At 31.8% G+C, this 15,616-nt stretch overlaps 1 protein-coding gene across 1 annotated transcript in view; it reads left to right on the forward strand.

The window, feature by feature from the left end:
- The window catches only part of LOC140364908 (receptor-type tyrosine-protein phosphatase mu-like), a 282,228-nt gene that overhangs the window by 142,817 nt on the left and 123,795 nt on the right, over positions 1 to 15,616 (forward strand). Inside the window, exons 8-10 of the mRNA XM_072451289.1 lie at positions 12,281 to 12,393; positions 12,478 to 12,658; positions 15,250 to 15,403. Coding sequence (XP_072307390.1) covers positions 12,281 to 12,393; positions 12,478 to 12,658; positions 15,250 to 15,403 — 448 coding nt within the window. The remainder of the gene's footprint in view (positions 1 to 12,280; positions 12,394 to 12,477; positions 12,659 to 15,249; positions 15,404 to 15,616) is intronic.

Here is a 15,616-nt window from a genome sequence, read left to right on the forward strand (position 1 = left end):
CACTTTACACTCTTTATACTCTTTACACTCTTTACACACTTTACACTCTTTACACACTTTACACTCTTTACACACTTTACACTCTTTACACTCTTTACACACTTTACACACTTTACACTCTTTACACTCTTTACACACTTTACACTCTTTACACACTTTAAATTCTTTACACACTTAACACCCTTTACACACTTTACATTCTTTACACTCTTTACACTCTTTACACACTTTACACACTTTACACTCTTTACACACTTTACACACTTTACACTCTTTACACACTTTACATTCTTTACACTCTTTACACTCTTTACACACTTTACACTCTTTACACACTTTACACACTTTACACTCTTTACACACGTTACACACTTTACACTCTTTACACTCTTTACACTCTTTACACACTTTACATTCTTTACACTCTTTTCACTCTTTACACTCTTTACACTCTTTACACCCTTTACACACTTTACACACTTTACACTCTTTAAACTCTTTACACACTTTACACTCTTTACACTCTTTACACTCTTTACACTCTTTACACTCTTTACACTCTTTACACACTTTACATTCTTTACACTCTTTACACACTTTACACTCTTTACACACTTTACACTCTTCACACACTTTACACTCTTTACACACTTTACACTCTTTACACTCTTTACACACTTTACACTCTTTACACACTTTACACTCTTTACACTCTTTACACTCTTTACACACTTTACACTCTTTACACACTTTACACTCTTTACACTCTTTACACACTTTACACTCTTCACACACTTTACATTCTTTACACTCTTTACACTCTTTACACACTTTACACTCTTTACACACTTTACATTCTTTACACACTTAACACACTTTACACACTTTACACTCTTACACTCTTTACACACTTTACACACTTTACATTCTTTACACACTTTACACACTTTACACTCTTTACACACTTTACATTCTTTACACTCTTTACACTCTTTACACACTTTACACACTTTACACTCTTTACACTCTTTTCACACTTTACACTCTTTACACACTTTAAATTCTTTACACACTTAACACCCTTTACACACTTTACATTCTTTACACTCTTTACACTCTTTACACACTTTACACACTTTACACTCTTTACACACTTTACACACTTTACACTCTTTACACACTTTACATTCTTTACACTCTTTACACTCTTTACACACTTTACACTCTTTACACTCTTTACACACTTTACACTCTTTACACACTTTACACACTTAACACCCTTTACACACTTTACATTCTTTACACACTTTACACACTTTACACTCTTTACACACTTTACACACTTTACACTCTTTACACACTTTACACTCTTTACACTCTTTACACACTTTACACACTTTACACTCTTTACACACTTTACACACTTTACACTCTTTACACACTTTACACACTTTACACTCTTTACACTCTTTACACACTTTACACTCTTTACACTCTTTACACACTTTACACACTTTACACTCTTTACACACTTTACACACTTTACACTCTTTACACTCTTTACACTCTTTACACACTTTACACTCTTTACACTCTTTACACACTTTACACACTTTACACACTTTACACTCTTTACACACTTTACACACTTTACACTCTTTACACTCTTTACACACTTTACATTCTTTACACACTTTACACTCTTTACACTCTTTACACACTTTACACACTTTACACACTTTACACTCTTTACACTCTTTACACACTTTACACACTTTACACTCTTTACACACTTTACACTCTTTACACTCTTTACATTCTTTACACACTTTACACTCTTTACACTCTTTACACACTTTACACTCTTTACACACTTTACACTCTTTACACTCTTTACACACTTTACACTCTTTACACACTTTACACTCTTTACACTCTTTACACTCTTTACACACTTTACACTCTTTACACACTTTACACTCTTCACACACTTTACATTCTTTACACTCTTTACACTCTTTACACACTTTACACTCTTTACACACTTTACATTCTTTACACACTTAACACACTTTACACACTTTACACTCTTTACACTCTTTACACACTTTACACACTTTACATTCTTTACACACTTTACACACTTTACACTCTTTACACACTTTACATTCTTTACACTCTTTACACTCTTTACACACTTTACACACTTTACACTCTTTACACTCTTTACACACTTTACACTCTTTACACACTTTAAATTCTTTACACACTTTACACACTTTACACACTTTACACTCTTTACACACTTTAAATTCTTTACACACTTAACACACTTTACACACTTTACACTCTTTACACTCTTTACACACTTTACACACTTTACATTCTTTACACACTTTACACACTTTACACTCTTTACACACTTTACATTCTTTACACTCTTTACACTCTTTACACACTTTACACACTTTACACTCTTTACACCCTTTACACACTTTACATTCTTTACACTCTTTACACTCTTTACACACTTTACACACTTTACACTCTTTACACACTTTACACACTTTACACTCTTTACACACTTTACATTCTTTACACTCTTTACACTCTTTACACACTTTACACTCTTTACACTCTTTACACTCTTTACACTCTTTACACTCTTTACACTCTTTACACACTTTACACTCTTTACACACTTTACACTCTTTACACTCTTTACACTCTTTACACACTTTACACTCTTTACACACTTTACACTCTTCACACACTTTACATTCTTTACACTCTTTACACTCTTTACACACTTTACACTCTTTACACACTTTACATTCTTTACACACTTAACACACTTTACACACTTTACACTCTTTACACTCTTTACACACTTTACACACTTTACATTCTTTACACACTTTACACACTTTACACTCTTTACACACTTCACATTCTTTACACTCTTTACACTCTTTACACACTTTACACACTTTACACTCTTTACACTCTTTACACACTTTACACTCTTTACACACTTTAAATTCTTTACACACGTAACACCCTTTACACACTTTACATTCTTTACACTCTTTACACTCTTTACACACTTTACACACTTTACACTCTTTACACTCTTTACACACTTTACACTCTTTACACACTTTACACTCTTTACACACTTTACATTCTTTACACACTTTACATACTTTACACTCTTTACACACTTTACACTCTTAACACACTTTACACTCTTTACACACTTTACACACTTTACAATCTTTACACACTTTACACACTTTACACTCTTTACACACTTTACACTCTTTACAATCTTTACACACTTTACACACTTTACACTCTTTACACTCTTTACACACTTTACACTCTTTACACTCTTTACACTCTTTACACACTTTACACACTTTACACTCTTTACACACTTTACACACTTTACACTCTTTACACTCTTTACACTCTTTACACACTTTACACTCTTTACACTCTTTACACACTTTACACACTTTACACACTTTACACTCTTTACACACTTTACACACTTTACACTCTTTACACTCTTTACACACTTTACATTCTTTACACACTTTACACTCTTTACACTCTTTACACACTTTACACACTTTACACTCTTTACACTCTTTACACACTTTACACTCTACACTCTTTACACTCTTTACACACTTTACACACTTTACACTCTTTACACACTTTACACACTTTACACTCTTTACACTCTTTACACTCTTTACACACTTTACACTCTTTACACTCTTTACACACTTTACACACTTTACACACTTTACACTCTTTACACACTTTACACACTTTACACTCTTTACACTCTTTACACACTTTACATTCTTTACACACTTTACACTCTTTACACTCTTTACACACTTTACACACTTTACACTCTTTACACACTTTACACTCTTTACACTCTTTACATTCTTTACACACTTTACACTCTTTACACTCTTTACACACTTTACACTCTTTACACACTTTACACTCTTTACACTCTTTACACACTTTACACTCTTTACACACTTTACACTCTTTACACTCTTTACACTCTTTACACACTTTACACTCTTTACACACTTTACACTCTTCACACACTTTACATTCTTTACACTCTTTACACTCTTTACACACTTTACACTCTTTACACACTTTACATTCTTTACACACTTAACACACTTTACACACTTTACACTCTTTACACTCTTTACACACTTTACACACTTTACATTCTTTACACACTTTACACACTTTACACTCTTTACACACTTTACATTCTTTACACTCTTTACACTCTTTACACACTTTACACACTTTACACTCTTTACACTCTTTACACACTTTACACTCTTTACACACTTTAAATTCTTTACACACTTAACACCCTTTACACACTTTACATTCTTTACACTCTTTACACTCTTTACACACTTTACACACTTTACACTCTTTACACACTTTACACACTTTACACTCTTTACACACTTTACATTCTTTACACTCTTTACACTCTTTACACACTTTACACTCTTTACACTCTTTACACTCTTTACACTCTTTACACTCTTTACACACTTTACACTCTTTACACACTTTACACTCTTTACACTCTTTACACACTTTACACTCTTTACACACTTTACACTCTTCACACACTTTACATTCTTTACACTCTTTACACTCTTTACACACTTTACACTCTTTACACACTTTACACACTTTACACTCTTTACACTCTTTACACTCTTTACACACTTTACACACTTTACACTCTTTACACACTTTACACACTTTACACTCTTTACACACTTTACATTCTTTACACTCTTTACACTCTTTACACACTTTACACTCTTTACACACTTTACACACTTTACACTCTTTACACTCTTTACACACTTTACACACTTTACACTCTTTACACACTTTACACACTTTACACTCTTTACACTCTTTACACTCTTTACACACTTTACACTCTTTACACTCTTTACACACTTTACACACTTTACACACTTTACACTCTTTACACACTTTACACACTTTACACTCTTTACACTCTTTACACTCTTTACATTCTTTACACACTTTACACTCTTTACACTCTTTACACACTTTACACACTTTACACTCTTTACACTCTTTGCACACTTTACACTCTTTACACTCTTTACACTCTTTACACACTTTACACACTTTACACTCTTTACACACTTTACACACTTTACACTCTTTACACTCTTTACACTCTTTACACACTTTACACTCTTTACACTCTTTACACACTTTACACACTTTACACACTTTACACTCTTTACACACTTTACACACTTTACACTCTTTACACTCTTTACACACTTTACATTCTTTACACACTTTACACTCTTTACACTCTTTACACACTTTACACACTTTACACTCTTTACACACTTTACACTCTTTACACTCTTTACATTCTTTACACACTTTACACTCTTTACACTCTTTACACACTTTACACTCTTTACACACTTTACACTCTTTACACTCTTTACACACTTTACACTCTTTACACACTTTACACTCTTTACACTCTTTACACTCTTTACACACTTTACACTCTTTACACACTTTACACTCTTCACACACTTTACATTCTTTACACTCTTTACACTCTTTACACACTTTACACTCTTTACACACTTTACATTCTTTACACACTTAACACACTTTACACACTTTACACTCTTTACACTCTTTACACACTTTACACACTTTACATTCTTTACACACTTTACACACTTTACACTCTTTACACACTTTACATTCTTTACACTCTTTACACTCTTTACACACTTTACACACTTTACACTCTTTACACTCTTTACACACTTTACACTCTTTACACACTTTAAATTCTTTACACACTTAACACCCTTTACACACTTTACATTCTTTACACTCTTTACACTCTTTACACACTTTACACACTTTACACTCTTTACACACTTTACATTCTTTACACTCTTTACACTCTTTACACACTTTACACTCTTTACACTCTTTACACTCTTTACACTCTTTACACTCTTTACACACTTTACACTCTTTACACACTTTACACTCTTTACACTCTTTACACTCTTTACACACTTTACACTCTTTACACACTTTACACTCTTCACACACTTTACATTCTTTACACACTTAACACCCTTTACACACTTTACATTCTTTACACTCTTTACACTCTTTACACACTTTACACACTTTACACTCTTTACACTCTTTACACACTTTACACTCTTTACACACTTTACACTCTTTACACACTTTACATTCTTTACACACTTTACATACTTTACACTCTTTACACACTTTACACTCTTAACACACTTTACAATCTTTACACACTTTACACACTTTACACTCTTTACACACAATGTTGCACTTATATTCTTATGTTACATATGTTAATGTTGGACTTATATTCTTATGTTATATATGTTAATGTTGGACTTATAATCTTATGTTATATATGTTAATGTTGCACTTATATTCTTATGTTATATATGTTAATGTTGCACTTATATTCTTATGTTATATAATGTTAATGTTGCACTTATATTCTTATGTTATATATGTTAATGTTGCACTTATATTCTTATGTTATATATGTTAATGTTGCACTTATATTCTTATGTTATATATGTTAATGTTGCACTTATATTCTTATGTTATATATGTTAATGTTGGACTTATATTCTTATGTTATATATGTTAATGTTGGACTTATATTCTTATGTTATATATGTTAATGTATCACTTATATTCTTATGTTATATATGTTAATGTTGCACTTATATTCTTATGTTATATATGTTAATGTTGCACTTATATTCTTATGTTATATATGTTAATGTTGGACTTATATTCTTATGTTATATATGTTAATGTTGCACTTATATTCTTATGTTATATATGTTAATGTTGGACTTATAATCTTATGTTATATATGTTAATGTTGGACTTATATTCTTATGTTATATATGTTAATGTTGGACTTATATTCTTATGTTATATATGTTAATGTATCACTTATATTCTTATGTTATATATGTTAATGTTGCACTTATATTCTTATGTTATATATGTTAATGTTGCACTTATATTCTTATGTTATATATGTTAATGTTGGACTTATATTCTTATGTTATATATGTTAATGTTGCACTTATATTCTTATGTTATATATGTTAATGTTGCACTTATATTCTTATGTTATATATGTTAATGTATCACTTATATTCTTATGTTATATATGTTAATGTTGCACTTATATTCTTATGTTATATATGTTAATGTTGGACTTATATTCTTATGTTATATATGTTAATGTTGGACTTATATTCTTATGTTATATATGTTAATGTTGGACTTATATTCTTATGTTATATATGTTAATGTTGCACTTATATTCTTATGTTATATATGTTAATGTTGCACTTATATTCTTATGTTATATATGTTAATGTTGCACTTATATTCTTATGTTATATATGTTAATGTATCACTTATATTCTTATGTTATATATGTTAATGTTGGACTTATATTCTTATGTTATATATGTTAATGTATCACTTATATTCTTATGTTATATATGTTAATGTTGCACTTATATTCTTATGTTATATATGTTAATGTATCACTTATATTCTTATGTTATATATGTTAATGTTGCACTTATATTCTTATGTTATATATGTTAATGTTGCACTTATATTCTTATGTTATATATGTTAATGTTGGACTTATATTCTTATGTTATATATGTTAATGTTGGACTTATATTCTTATGTTATATATGTTAATGTTGGACTTATATTCTTATGTTATATATGTTAATGTATCACTTATATTCTTATGTTATATATGTTAATGTTGCACTTATATTCTTATGTTATATATGTTAATGTTGCACTTATATTCTTATGTTATATATGTTAATGTTGGACTTATATTCTTATGTTATATATGTTAATGTTGCACTTATATTCTTATGTTATATATGTTAATGTATCACTTATATTCTTATGTTATATATGTTAATGTTGCACTTATATTCTTATGTTATATATGTTAATGTTGCACTTATATTCTTATGTTATATATGTTAATGTTGCACTTATATTCTTATGTTATATATGTTAATGTATCACTTATATTCTTATGTTATATATGTTAATGTTGCACTTATATTCTTATGTTATATATGTTAATGTATCACTTATATTCTTATGTTATATATGTTAATGTATCACTTATATTCTTATGTTATATATGTTAATGTTGGACTTATATTCTTATGTTATATATGTTAATGTTGCACTTATATTCTTATGTTATATATGTTAATGTTGCACTTATATTCTTATGTTATATATGTTAATGTTGGACTTATATTCTTATGTTATATATGTTAATGTATCACTTATATTCTTATGTTATATATGTTAATGTTGCACTTATATTCTTATGTTATATATGTTAATGTTGGACTTATATTCTTATGTTATATATGTTAATGTTGCACTTATATTCTTATGTTATATATGTTAATGTTGGACTTATAATCTTATGTTATATATGTTAATGTATCACTTATATTCTTATGTTATATATGTTAATGTATCACTTATATTCTTATGTTATATATGTTAATGTATCACTTATATTCTTATGTTATATATGTTAATGTTGCACTTATATTCTTATGTTATATATGTTAATGTTGCACTTATATTCTTATGTTATATATGTTAATGTTGGACTTATATTCTTATGTTATATATGTTAATGTTGGACTTATATTCTTATGTTATATATGTTAATGTATCACTTATATTCTTATGTTATATATGTTAATGTTGGACTTATATTCTTATGTTATATATGTTAATGTTGGACTTATATTCTTATGTTATATATGTTAATGTTGCACTTATATTCTTATGTTATATATGTTAATGTTGGACTTATATTCTTATGTTATATATGTTAATGTTGCACTTATATTCTTATGTTATATATGTTAATGTTGCACTTATAATCTTATGTTATATATGTTAATGTATCACTTATATTCTTATGTTATATATGTTAATGTATCACTTATATTCTTATGTTATATATGTTAATGTTGCACTTATATTCTTATGTTATATATGTTAATGTTGCACTTATATTCTTATGTTATATATGTTAATGTTGGACTTATATTCTTATGTTATATATGTTAATGTTGCACTTATATTCTTATGTTATATATGTTAATGTTGCACTTATATTCTTATGTTATATATGTTAATGTTGGACTTATAATCTTATGTTATATATGTTAATGTTGCACTTATATTCTTATGTTATATATGTTAATGTTGCACTTATATTCTTATGTTATATATGTTAATGTATCACTTATATTCTTATGTTATATATGTTAATGTTGGACTTATATTCTTATGTTATATATGTTAATGTTGCACTTATATTCTTATGTTATATATGTTAATGTTGCACTTATATTCTTATGTTATATATGTTAATGTATCACTTATATTCTTATGTTATATATGTTAATGTTGGACTTATATTCTTATGTTATATATGTTAATGTTGGACTTATATTCTTATGTTATATATGTTAATGTTGGACTTATATTCTTATGTTATATATGTTAATGTTGGACTTATATTCTTATGTTATATATGTTAATGTTGGACTTATATTCTTATGTTATATATGTTAATGTTGGACTTATATTCTTATGTTATATATGTTAATGTTGGACTTATATTCTTATGTTATATATGTTAATGTATCACTTATATTCTTATGTTATATATGTTAATGTTGCACTTATATTCTTATGTTATATATGTTAATGTTGGACTTATATTCTTATGTTATATATGTTAATGTTGCACTTATATTCTTATGTTATATATGTTAATGTTGCACTTATAATCTTATGTTATATATGTTAATGTATCACTTATATTCTTATGTTATATATGTTAATGTATCACTTATATTCTTATGTTATATATGTTAATGTATCACTTATATTCTTATGTTATATATGTTAATGTTGCACTTATATTCTTATGTTATATATGTTAATGTATCACTTATATTCTTATGTTATATATGTTAATGTTGCACTTATATTCTTATGTTATATATGTTAATGTTGCACTTATATTCTTATGTTATATATGTTAATGTATCACTTATATTCTTATGTTATATATGTTAATGTTGGACTTATATTCTTATGTTATATATGTTAATGTTGGACTTATATTCTTATGTTATATATGTTAATGTTGGACTTATATTCTTATGTTATATATGTTAATGTTGGACTTATATTCTTATGTTATATATGTTAATGTATCACTTATATTCTTATGTTATATATGTTAATGTTGCACTTATATTCTTATGTTATATATGTTAATGTTGCACTTATATTCTTATGTTATATATGTTAATGTTGCACTTATATTCTTATGTTATATATGTTAATGTTGCACTTATATTCTTATGTTATATATGTTAATGTATCACTTATATTCTTATGTTATATATGTTAATGTTGCACTTATATTCTTATGTTATATATGTTAATGTATCACTTATATTCTTATGTTATATATGTTAATGTTGCACTTATATTCTTATGTTATATATGTTAATGTTGCACTTATATTCTTATGTTATATATGTTAATGTTGGACTTATATTCTTATGTTATATATGTTAATGTTGGACTTATAATCTTATGTTATATATGTTAATGTTGCACTTATATTCTTATGTTATATATGTTAATGTTGCACTTATATTCTTATGTTATATATGTTAATGTTGCACTTATATTCTTATGTTATATATGTTAATGTATCACTTATATTCTTATGTTATATATGTTAATGTTGCACTTATATTCTTATGTTATATATGTTAATGTTGGACTTATATTCTTATGTTATATATGTTAATGTTGCACTTATAATCTTATGTTATATATGTTAATGTTGCACTTATATTCTTATGTTATATATGTTAATGTATCACTTATATTCTTATGTTATATATGTTAATGTTGCACTTATAATCTTATGTTATATATGTTAATGTTGCACTTATATTCTTATGTTATATATGTTAATGTTGCACTTATAATCTTATGTTATATATGTTAATGTTGCACTTATATTCTTATGTTATATATGTTAATGTTGCACTTATATTCTTATGTTATATATGTTAATGTATCACTTATATTCTTATGTTATATATGTTAATGTTGCACTTATATTCTTATGTTATATATGTTAATGTATCACTTATATTCTTATGTTATATATGTTAATGTTGCACTTATATTCTTATGTTATATATGTTAATGTTGCACTTATATTCTTATGTTATATATGTTAATGTATCACTTATATTCTTATGTTATATATGTTAATGTTGCACTTATATTCTTATGTTATATATGTTAATGTTGCACTTATATTCTTATGTTATATATGTTAATGTTGCACTTATATTCTTATGTTATATATGTTAATGTATCACTTATATTCTTATGTTATATATGTTAATGTTGGACTTATATTCTTATGTTATATATGTTAATGTTGCACTTATATTCTTATGTTATATATGTTAATGTATCACTTATATTCTTATGTTATATATGTTAATGTTGCACTTATATTCTTATGTTATATATGTTAATGTTGCACTTATATTCTTATGTTATATATGTTAATGTTGCACTTATATTCTTATGTTATATATGTTAATGTTGGACTTATATTCTTATGTTATATATGTTAATGTTGGACTTATATTCTTATGTTATATATGTTAATGTATCACTTATATTCTTATGTTATATATGTTAATGTATCACTTATATTCTTATGTTATATATGTTAATGTTGGACTTATATTCTTATGTTATATATGTTAATGTTGCACTTATATTCTTATGTTATATATGTTAATGTATCACTTATATTCTAAATTGTTTGTGGAACACGTCAATAATCACGCGCTTTTTCCTCAAATGTGTCGTCATAAAGTTGATGAAAAGTTGTGTTTCCGTTTGTTGATGGTGTGTTTTTTTATTGTCTTTGTGGCTGTAGTTTTCACCTTTGATCTGTTTTGTCCCCCAGAGCCGCCCGTCCCCATCGCCCCCCCTCAGCTCACGGCCGTCGGCGCCACCTACATGTGGATCCAGCTCAACGCCAACTCCATCAACGGAGACGGTCCCATCATCGAGAGAGAGGTGTGTGTGTGTGTGTGTGTGAGTATGTACTTGTGTACTTGTACTTCAGGTGCAGTACAGCTCATGTGTGTACTTGTACTTCAGGTGCAGTACAGCACGGTGAGCGGGCTGCTCATCGACGTCACCCCTGTGGACAAACCCACGCACAAGATCGGACACTTGGATCCAGACACAGAGTACGAGATCTCTGTGCTCCTGACACGCCCACTAGAGGGCGGCACAGGGAGCCCGGGGCCCGCACTGAGGGCCCGGACCAAGTGTGCAGGTGAGGGCCAATCAGAACGCAGCAAACACAAGAAAAGGGAGGGGCTGAATGTGCAGGTGAGCTTTGGCCAATCAGAGCGTGGAGAGACATTTAAACGGGCCAATCAGGGGTAGAAACTCTGCCAATGGGGGAGGAGCCAAAGCCACGTACATAGGGGGAGGGGCTGGACCAGATTCAGAGCTCTGGGTCTGAGACAGAAGCCTTTGTCTCCTTGTTCCTTGTCTCCTTGTCTCCTTGTTCCTTGTCTCCTTGTTCCTTGTCTCATTGTTCCTTGTTCCTTGTCTCCTTGTTCCTTGTCTCCTTGTTCTTTGTCTCCTTGTTCCTTGTCTCATTGTTCCTTGTTCCTTGTCTCCTTGTTCCTTGTCTCCTTGTTCCTTGTCTCATTGTTCCTTGTTCCTTGTCTCCTTGTTCCTTGTCTCCTTGTTCTTTGTCTCCTTGTTCCTTGTCTCCTTGTTCTTTCTCTCCTTGTTCCTTGTCTCCTCTACTATTTTTTCTCCTCCTCCTTTATCTTGCCTTCTTGTCTCCTCCTCCTATTCTTTGTCTCCTTGCCTCCTTGTCTCCTTTTCTCCTCTTGTTTGCCTCCTTGTCTCCTCCTTCTCTTCATTGTCTCCTTGCCCCCTTATCTCCTCTTGTTTGCCTCCTAGTCTCCTCCCTCTTTTTCGTTGTCTCCTTGCCCCCTTGTCTCCTCTTCTTTGCCTCCTTCCTTGTGTATATTATTTGTTGTTGTTAGCGTTAGCTCCGTCGGGGGTTAATGCTGCAGTCATTAGCGTTGGCGACGTTAGCGCTCAGCTAATTACAAAATAATGGAGCGCATCAAGCACTTTACCTCCGGGAACAAGGAGCTAATGAGGAGACGAGGAGCTAATGAGGAGACGAGGAGACGAGGAGCTAATGAGGAGACGAGGAGACAAGGAGCTGAGGAGCTAATGAGGAGATGAGGAGATGATGAGATGAGGAGCTAATGAGGGGACAAGGAAACAGGGAGACAAGGAAAGGAAACAAGGAGACAATGGATGGAGAGATTAGACAAGGAAGTTAGAAGCTAGGAGTTAGGAGCTAAGGGTTAGGAACTAGGAGTTAAGAACTAGGATTTAGGAGCTAGGATCTAGGTGTTAGGAACTAGGAGTTAGGAGCTAAGAGTTAGGAACTAGGAGTTAGGAGCTAAGAGTTAGAGTAAGCAGGTGTTGATCGTTGCTGAGTTGCTCTGGTACAAAATGAGACAAATCAGACCTGGTTTAGTCCTGGTTTAGTCCTGGTTTAGTCCTGGTTTAGACCTGGTTTAGACCTGGTTTAGACCTGGTTTAGTCCTGGTTTAGTCCTGGTTTAGACCTGGTTTAGTCCTGGTTTAGTCCTGGTTTAGTCCTGGTTTAGTCCTGGTTTAGACCTGGTTTAGACCTGGTTTAGACCTGGTTTAGTCCTGGTTTAGTCCTGGTATAGTCCTGGTTTAGTCCTGGTTTAGTCCTGGTTTAGTCCTGGTTTAGACCTGGTTTAGACCTGGTTTAGTCCTGGTTTAGTCCTGGTTTAGACCTGGTTTAGTCCTGGTTTAGTCCTGGTATAGTCCTGGTTTAGTCCTGGTTTAGTCCTGGTTTAGACCTGGTATAGTCCTGGTTTAGTCCTGGTTTAGTCCTGGTTTAGTCCTGGTTTAGTCCTGGTTTAGACCTGGTTTAGACCTGGTTTAGTCCTGGTTTAGTCCTGGTTTAGACCTGGTTTAGTCCTGGTTTAGTCCTGGTTTAGTCCTGGTTAAGACCTGGTTTAGTCCTGGTTTAGTCCTGGTATAGTCCTGGTTTAGTCCTGGTTTAGTCCTGGTTTAGACCTGGTTTAGTCCTGGTTTAGACCTGGTTTAGTCCTGGTTTGGACCTGGTTTAGAGCCACATAAATGGATGATGAGGTTTGAGGCTGTAAATGGTCAACACGGCGTAAATAAATATAGAAACAAACGTAAGAAACAAATGCAGAAATAAAAGTCTTTTTCTCCTTCAGAGCGAAAGAATCTGAGGCGCAAAGAGTCGAGTGAAATATTCATCTGAGTTTAAGAGACCAGCGTTTAATGGATGTACAACCATCAAGACCTGGACCTGGACCTGGACCTGGACCTGGACCTGGACCTGGACCTGGACCAGGACCAGGACCAGGACCAGGACCAGGACCAGGACCAGGACCAGGACCAGGACCAGGACCAGGACCAGGACCAGGACCAGGACCAGGACCAGGACCAGGACCTCATGGAGACGATCTGACCCTTGAATGCTGCAAATGAAGATTTTACTAAAGAAAGTCTCTGGAGACGAGGACGAGGACCTAAAGCTTGAGTGCCATTTTCCCCCAAAGAAATATTAATTATTCAACACCAAATAAAGTCACTGAAAGAGCGGCTCTAGACCTGGACTAGACCTGGACTAGACCTGGACTAGACCTGGACTAGACCTGGACTAGACCTGGACTAGACCAGGACCTGGACTAGACCAAGACTAGACCTGGTTTGTGAACATATAAATTAGGAGTTTTTGCCACGCCCGGTTTAAGTGGTGAGAGGGTGGAGCCTGGACCTCCTGAGCTTTAGAGGTTAAACTCTGATCTTTGCTTGTTGTCAGACCCGATGCACGGCCCCCGCCGGCTGCTCCTGGTCCAGGTTCAGGCTAAAGAAGTCACGATTCACTGGGAACAGTTCGGATACAACGTCACGCGATGTCACTCCTACAACCTGACGCTGCAGTACCACTACAGGCCCACAGGGGGCGCTCACAGGTGAGAGCTGCAGTACCACTACAGGCCCACAGGGGGCGCTCACAGGTGAGAGCTGCAGTACCACTACAGGCCCACAGGGGGCGCTCACAGGTGAGAGCTGCAGTACCACTACAGGCCCACAGGGGGCGCTCACAGGTGAGAGCTGCAGTACCACTACAGGCCCACAGGGGGCGCTCACAGGTGAGAGCTGCAGTACCACTACAGGCCCACAGG

This window comes from Eucyclogobius newberryi, unplaced genomic scaffold (genome assembly GCF_026437365.1).
Source record: "Eucyclogobius newberryi isolate DKJ021-1_F unplaced genomic scaffold, fEucNew1.0.hap1 SCAF_18, whole genome shotgun sequence".
Lineage (NCBI taxonomy): Eukaryota > Metazoa > Chordata > Actinopteri > Gobiiformes > Gobiidae > Eucyclogobius > Eucyclogobius newberryi.